At 46.1% G+C, this 8,331-nt stretch overlaps 1 protein-coding gene across 1 annotated transcript; it reads right to left on the bottom strand.

The window, feature by feature from the left end:
• Positions 1-1,202: 1,202 nt before the first annotated feature.
• On the bottom strand, positions 1,203-2,327 carry LOC123094951 (quinone-oxidoreductase QR2). Its single transcript, XM_044516808.1, has 2 exons — positions 2,083-2,327; positions 1,203-1,997 (listed from the first exon to the last, which is right to left on the bottom strand). Exons 1-2 carry the CDS (start codon positions 2,103-2,105, stop codon positions 1,406-1,408), a joined length of 615 nt encoding a protein of 204 aa, XP_044372743.1. The 5' UTR covers positions 2,106-2,327; the 3' UTR covers positions 1,203-1,405.
• Between the last annotated feature and the right edge of the window lie 6,004 nt (positions 2,328-8,331).

Below are 8,331 nucleotides of genomic sequence, written 5' to 3'. Positions count from 1 at the left end.
ATTATGGACATGGTGTCATACATGTCTTTTGTATGCCGAAAGCTATTCAATACTCAAGATTGCCACGGATGAAACAAGTTCAACATGAAAGTTCTTCGTATCGTTGAGGCAAACAACTTCGCCTTTTGGGTCATTTCAATAAGAAATCGTATGTGGCATGTGGGTTCCAAAAACCGAGATTTTTCTCATACCCATACTAAAATCCGAGATTCCGAGCTCAGTTAGTTTTCGAAAGATTTGGACGGGATTTGGAGTCCTTTTCTTGCATGGGAAGTTTCGTCGCCTCGTATATGTAGAAGAGGGGTGGCATCGGATTGGAACAACACACAATCGACACTTTTTATCTTTACATCTTTTAGATCTTTCTATTTTTTTCTGGTTCTTCGTTGTTCTTTGTGTTGCAGAGCGGTGAACCTCGAGGCCCTGGGGCAGTCAAGTCGACTTAGGGCAACCCACAACCTTCGCCCTCCCTTACGAGATCCCTCCCAAGCGTGTGGGTTTCGAATGCTCAAAAGTCCTCACCAACGTGTCATATCACGCTCCTGATAAGGCCCCTTCGACGCCGAAAGTACACAAACACAAAATGGGGCGAGAGGTATTACAAGTTTGGTGGGCGCCTGCTGCAAGGCCAACGACAAACACCTTTCGCTGCTGCAAAACCAACCTAGGCAACGATGGTCGCGATGATAGGTGGTGCTAGGGCTGCCGCGTGAAAAATGCGAGGGGTGTGCTGCCAGCCAACGGGGCAGCACCGACAATGTGAGCAACTAAGGCAACGCTTCGAGCGGGAGTGAGAAGGGTGACTTTCCTTTGTAGGTAGTGCGTGCGAGGGGAGGGAAGGACAACACATGGTGAGATCCAATCCAGCAACCGACGATGAGGAAATCGTGTGGTCAGCGATGCGGCCAATCGCGAGTCGTGGGCGCGCGGCCTACGTACCACAACCAAAAGAAACAATATATTTTTTCGACTTTTGTGTTAGTATATACTACCTCCGTCCTGTTTTATTGGTCCTCTTTGTATTTGATAGTAAAATGTGATCATAGATCTAACTAACAATATATAATGCATGTCACAAAAATTATATCATTAAATTCGTATTTAAACATAGCTTTTGATGATATTACTTTTGCTATGTATAACTTATATTTTATTAGTTAAAACTATCATCAAAATATGATCCTAAATACGAGGTGCTAATAAACCAAGACCGAATGCTCCACTCAGAACAAGAAATTGTATTATTTGTCCAAACAAGAAATTAAATGCAGTACAGTTGAATTGTCTAGAATTGTGTAAATCTGCTCCACTGAAAATGATGTGTCAAATCATCTTGCACTGATGCACTCGATCGCGTCCATTGTCTAGTTTATATGGATCATGGGACACGGCTGGTGATCGGAGCTCAGACGGCTTTGAGCTTCTTGGCGATACCGGCAAAGTACTTGCCCTGGTGCGCCGCGAGGGCGAGCTCGGCATCGCTGGGCACCCTGCTGCCATCGGCTCCAGCGAAGGTACCGGCACCGTACGGGCTGCCACCCTTGACCTCGTCCATGGCGAACATGCCGGCGCCGTGCGTGTACCCGACCGGCACGAACAGCATGCCGTGGTGCGTCAGCTGCGTCACGGCGGTGAGGGCCGTGGTCTCCTGCCCACCGCCCTGGGTGCCCGTGGCGAAGAAGACGCCTGCGGGCTTGCCGGAGAGGCTCTGCGCCTGCCAGAGGCCGCCGGTGGAGTCGAAGAAGGCCTTCATCTGCGCCGCCATCATGCCGAACCGCGTCGGGAAGCCGAACAGGATGCCGTCGGCCTCGGACAGCTGGCTCGCCGTGATGACGGGGTGGTCCTCACGCCCCGGCGCCGCGTGCATCTTCCCGAGCACCTCCTCTGGCAGCGTCTCCGGCACCCGCCAGACGGTGACCTTGACGCCGGGGACGGAGTCGGCGCCCTTCTTCATCTCCTCCGCCAGCGTCGCGACGTGTCCCCAGGTCGAGTAGTACCTGCACAGATAACGAGCAGATATCGCAGAAATCAGATCAATCTGCTACCCCCCGTGGCAATAAGAATTAAGAAGAGGATCATTACACTATGTAGATCTTGGTCGCCATTGCTGATTAGCTGCGGAGTTCTCTTCTCCTTGATCTGTGTTTCTAATTTTCTCTCCTTGTTGTCGCTGTATAGCTATGGCTGGTGAAGGAAGAAGACACGGAGGCACTGGTATTTATAGAGAAAATTAAAGGCTGCAAGTCCTAAGGAAGCTAGTAGTAGTACATCAAACTGATTCAATACTGTTTCCCTAAGATAATCCTCCTTCCGCTGTCCTTGAAAGAGCGACTGCTAATTAAAAAAAGGGAGATCATTGATTATTGGGTTGAGAAATGAGTGTGGCCGGTGGAGAAAGAACCTGGACACTTCCAAAGCATCAGCTGGTTGAGCTGCGCGCGTAACCATGGCGTCCGTACTGACGTAAGCACGTCCTCCGTCGGAACAAATGTAGAGAAAATACTCTCTCTTCGAAAAGGGAGAAAATACTCCTTGTCCGAGAAATGATGAAAAGTGAGACACGGTATAACTACTTCAGCATGACGCTTGCACCACGTATATGAATCACCAACTCAATACGTGACTGTCGGAGGCTTTCCGCCGGCGGCCGCCGCTCCCTCACCAACCTTGATTTTGCGGTTGATTTCTAAGTTGAGCGACGCGTCGATGATGCACACTATGCATCACAGAATAAATCGTATGTACTCCCACCGTTTCATAATATAAAAATGTTTTTGACACTAAAATAGTATAAAGATGCTTTTATATTATGGGATGGAGTAAGTCGTGACATGGAGATTGCAAATTAAGTCGATTTGGCTTGGTAGTAGGCTTGCTATTATGCATCCTAATCACTTATGTGCAATTTCTAGGATTGACATATGATGCACAGTTTTTTTTTTTTTTTACGTTTTTGAGGACCAAGCTTGGTGTATGGTGGGATCACACATTAAGATAATTTTCTGGGTATTCATAAAAATATTCATGAGGGACAAGCTTGATAGTCAAGAGAAGTGAAGTTATCTCCCAACTTTGAGGACCGCACGAGCGAACACATGCACACTTGCCTCCTGGGTTGGTCCTATGACGACTCCGAAGGCCTTCCCCGCTGCCATCCCTAAAGGCCACCGCCCCGACCTTCTCCCTAGCCGTCGCCGAAGGAGGCAGTCAATGCTCACAGCAGCATCGGAGCAGACCCATTTGGCTCCCCCTCTCTCCTCTCCTGGGTTGGATGCCCCCTTTGCCTTTGATTTGCAAAATTTGCACGCCAGATCACGACCCAAGATTGGGCCGCAATCTTGTTTGTGTGGCCTGATCTAGGGCATTGCGGTTGTGCCTCGAGGCAGCGCAGAGGGTGACAAGATCTGGTGGCATTGCTTGGGTGGTGATCCGAAGGTGTGGTATATGGGCAACGGCTTGAGGCAGAGGACGTGGTGATTAGAACTCGGTGCCGATCCCTTCTGAAGTTGATTGATGCGGCAAGATGGGGTTCTTGGATCTTCATATCCAATGGTAGCTAGAAGTTTATTTTGTTGACTGATTATGCCGCCGCGTATGAGGATGGCGGAGCATGAGGATGGTGCGGGATTGCCGGAGTGTTCTGGATTGTGGTTTTGGCAGTATCGGTGATCTTCCTCCCTCAATCACCGCCGTGCTGTGCAAAATTGACCTTCGTTGTTCAGAATCTTTGGTAGCGAGCGACTTATTGTCACGGCTCGACTGCCTGCTCGTGCAAGCATGGTATTCACTTGCGAATCATCTCACATAAAGACGGTGTTATGCATCTAGTTGCTTGGATCGCGGGAAGTGGTGGCGACAACACATTATGACTTTGATTTTGTGATGTTTCTCAAGTATCGGCCTCGAGCTCCGGGGTGTAGATAAGTTTGAGACGTATCAATATCCCCAAGCTTAATCCCTACTCATCCTTGAGTAGGTAGATGATAAAACAAAGATAATCCATACTCGTACTCGAGTAGGTAGATGATAAGTCAAATATAATTTTTGATATGCAATGCTACCTAGCATAATCTTGATCAAATGATGTAGTGTGTTGTGAAGCCAGGACAAAAATGATTCAAGGTAATAATCTATAATTGATAACAAAGGAAGTAACATCAAAATGTGCACATAAAATTACTCTTGGTTTTCATTGTTCAAGTAACATCTATAAAGGAGTTGGAGGCTCCTAATGTATGTGAGTCGGTGGCTCCGAATGGTGTAACATGTGAGAGACAATATGTAAAGGTTTGAGGTGTTTGAGTGACTTTGAAGTTTGATCTCTAAGACCATAGCAAGAAAAGTGCCACCACCCAAGCTTGATCCTTTTTTGATAGTATTGACATACATATTGACTAAATGCGATCTTGGATCATATGGATTCAAAGGTATGAAATGTTCCTTAGCCTTGCCAACGCATGTACTTAAAAAATTTGGGGGAGGGGGGATGACCAACCATATCTCCACCATGCATCCTTTGGACTTAACCTGAAATACACTGGAATAAACATTAGTATTTTTAGTCAAGTTGTCATATATGATATATCATCAAAACCCACAAGTGGGCAGTGGATGCACTTTCACACTTGTAATCAAAGCAATTACCAGCGCAACCAAATACAATAACTAAGCATCAAGTTATGCGCGTCAAAGGTCAATGTCAAATACCAAGGAAGTTAGCGAATAAGATGAACCGGAGTTTGTGTGTGGGGGGGGGGGGGAGGGAGCTTGGTTGACATAGTAATTCTAGTTTTAGTATGTAGAAGAAATTTTATTAAAAGTCCTTGTCAAGGGACAACATGATCACACTAGATCCCCAAGCCCTAGGTCGCCCCCACGGGCGACAGGGGCGAACCCTAGCGCACCACCGTACTCCCCTTCCCTCCCGACCCTCCTCCCCCACCGTTCTCGCGAGGCGTCGCCGGGAAAAGCCTGGCCTACGTGGGTGGCGGTAGGGATATCATACCTTTCTGCTTGGGCCTCGGGCTGGCACGGGGCCGCTCTTCTCAGGCGGAGGCGTGGGGCTGCCATGTGGCTCCATAGTGTGGCACACGTGCGCGTAGGGTAGCGACACGGTGGCGTGTTGCTGCCTCTCAAAGGCGCGACGACTGCGAGGGCTTCATGATGGGCGGAAGCGTGCATGCGGCGTGCTGGCCAGGTTCATCCGGATCAGGGTCCAGGTGAAAGATCGTGGATGTCTCCTAGAGGGTGGTGAATATGCGCTTTAAAATAATTACGGTTTAGGCTTTAACATATGTGAAATAAAACTATTGTTTAATTTGTCAAGCACAAAACCTAAATAAGCTAGACTCAACTAAGTGCACCAACAACTTATGCTAAGCAAGTTAAACGACCAAGTGATACCAAGATATATAACATGAAACACTATGGCTATTACAAAGTAAAGTACATAAGTAAAGGGCTCGGATAAAAGATAACCGAGGCACGCAGAGATGATGATAAATCCCGAAGTTCACATCCTTGCTGATGCTAATCTTTGTTTGGAGCAGTGTGAAGGCACAATGCTCCACAAAATGCCACTAGGACCACCATAATCTCCTCACGCCCGTAGATACGTCTCCAACGTATCTATAATTTACGAAGTATTCATGCCATGTTTACAACAATTTTATATGATTTTGGTATGTTTTGAATGGAACTAACTGGACTGACGCTGTTTTCAGTAGAACTACCGTGGTGTTGTTCTTTTTGTGCAGAAATCAAAGTTCTCTAAATACATCGAAACCTTTTGACAATTTTTTTTGGAACAAAAGAGGCACTACAAGCTTCATGGGAGGACCAGAAGGGGAAGGAGGTGGCCACTAGGCTCCAGGGCGTGCCACCCCACTTTGGCGCGCCCTGGTGGGTAGCGGGCCCTTGAAGCCCATCTCAGCATGAGACCAAAGCCAAGAAATACTCTAAATACAAAAATCCCCAGAAATAACCCTAGATCAGAAGTTCCGCTGCCGCAAGCCTCTGTAGCCATGAAAAACCAATTTGGACCCTGTTCCGGCACCCTGGCGGAGGGGGGAATCACCACCGAAGGCCATCTTCATCATCCCGGCAACCACCATGATGAGGAGGGAGTAGTCCACCCTCGGGGCTGAGGGTTTGTACTAGTAGCTATGTGTTTGATCTCTCTCTCTCTCACTCTCTCCCTCTCTCTCTCTCTCTCTCTCTCTCTCTCGTTTTCTTGATTTGCCACGATCTTGATGTATCGCAAGCTTTTTTAATATAGTTGGATCATATGGTATTTTCCCCTCTCTGTCTTATTGTGATGAATTGAGTTTTACCTTTGAGATTTCATTAATACCGGATTGAATATTTTTATAAATTTGAGAGAACTTGATGTATGTCTTGGCACTCAACTCGCGGATTCCCGAAGCAACATTGGGGTAATCTATGCATAGGGGTTGATGCACGTTTTCATCTTTGTTTCTCAGGTAGAAATCTTGGGGCACTCTTTGAAGTTCTTTATGTTGGGTTGAGTATTATGAATCTGAAGTTGTTTGATGCATATCATATAATCAACTCACATATACTCGTGGTGACATTGGAGTATCTAGGTGGAATTAGAGTTGATTGATGTGAATCATGTGGTGTTATTTTAGTACGAACTCTTGGTCTGTTTGTGACACTTATAGGAATATCTCGATAGGTCGATCGAAAAGGATAACTTTGAGGTGGTTTTGTACCCTACAAACAATTTCGTTTCAAGTTCTCTGCTAGATAAGAACTTTGGAGTGATTCTTCATAGCATGTTCATGGATGGTTATATGATCCAATTATATTAGCATTGTTGGGAGATTGTAAGTGAAAGTATGAACCCTAGGCCTCATTTTCAAGCATGGCAATACCGTTTGTGCTCCCTTTTGTTACTTGTTACCTTGCTATTTTTTATTGTTACTATTACGAAAATCAATATCTACTATCCATATTACACTTGTATCACCATCTCTTCGCCAAACTAGTGCACCTATACAGCTTACGATTGTATTTGGTGTGTTGGGACACAAGAGACTCTTTGTAATTTGGCTGCAGGGTTATTTGGGAGAGACCATCTTCATCCTACGCCTCCCATGGATTGATAAACCTTAGGTCAACCACTTGCGGGAAAATTGCTACAGTCCTACGAAACTCTGCGATTGGAGGCCCAACACGAGTCTACAAGAATAAATTGTGTAGTAGACATCAAGCTCTTTTATGGCGCCGTTGCCGGGGAGGTGAGTGCTTGATACGTTGGGCCTCCAAGCGCAGAGTTTTGGAGGACTGTAGCAATTTTCCCTCAAGTGGTTGACCTAAGGTCTATCAAAATGTTGGAGACGTATCAAGCACTCACCTCCCCGGCAACGACGCCATAAAAGAGCTTGATGTCTACTACACAATTTATTCTTGTAGACTCGTGTTGGGCCTCCAAGCTCAGAGTTTTGTAGGACTGTAGCAATTTTCCCTCAAGTGGTTGACCTAAGGTTTATCAATCCATTGGAGGCGTAGGATGAAGATGGTCTCTCCCAAATAACCCTACAACCAAATTACAAAGAGTCTCTTGTGTCCCCAACACACCAAATACAATGGTAAATTGTATAGGAGCACTAGTTTGGCAAAGAGATGGTGATACAAGTGTAATATGGATAGTAAATATACAATGAACCCGTAGGTCTATAATGAACTACTCACGCATCATCGGAGAGGCACCAATGAGGATGATGAACCCCTCTGTGATGGTGTCTAGATTGGATCTGGAGGTTCTGGAACTTGCGGTGGCTGGAATTGTGTTTCGTCAACTCCCCTAGGGTTTTTGGATTTTAGGAGTAATCATAGAGCAAAGGGGCGGTGCAGGAGGCGGCCGAGGTGGGCACAACCCACCTGGGTGCGCCTGGGCCCCCAGGCGCGCCCTGGTGGGTTCTGTTCCCCTCGGAGCCCCCCTCTGGTACTTCTTTGGCCCAACAGGTGTCTTCTGGTCTAGAAAAAAAAATCTCCAACAAGTTTTGCTATGTTTGGTATTTATTTTCTGTGAAGTAAAAAAACAAGCAAAAAAACAGCAACTAGCACTGGGCACTATGCCAATAGGTTAGTCCCTAAAAATGATATAAAGTTGCTATAAAATGATTGTAAAACATCCAAGAATGATAATAAAACAGCACAGAACAATAAAGATTTATAGATACGTTGGAGACATATCAACATCCCCAAGCTTAATTCCTGCTCGTCCTTGAGTAGGTAAATGATAAAAACGGAATTTTTGATGTGGAATGCTGCCTAACATGTTTATCACATATTCTTTTCTTTTGT

The sequence above is a fragment of the Triticum aestivum genome, chromosome 4B, assembly GCF_018294505.1.
Source record: "Triticum aestivum cultivar Chinese Spring chromosome 4B, IWGSC CS RefSeq v2.1, whole genome shotgun sequence".
Lineage (NCBI taxonomy): Eukaryota > Viridiplantae > Streptophyta > Magnoliopsida > Poales > Poaceae > Triticum > Triticum aestivum.
The sequence above is the reverse complement of the archived record's forward strand: the minus strand, read 5'-3'. Positions and strand labels throughout refer to the sequence as shown.

What these genes read in the sequence shown, in the direction of transcription:
- LOC123094951 (XM_044516808.1), bottom strand. Translation starts at nt 2,105, where the DNA reads ATGGCGACCAAGATCTACATAGT. An exon ending in GCGACCAAGATCTACATAGT is followed by an intron (nt 1,998 to 2,082) that starts GTAATGATCCTC and finishes TTATCTGTGCAG; the next exon opens with GTACTACTCGACCTGGGGAC.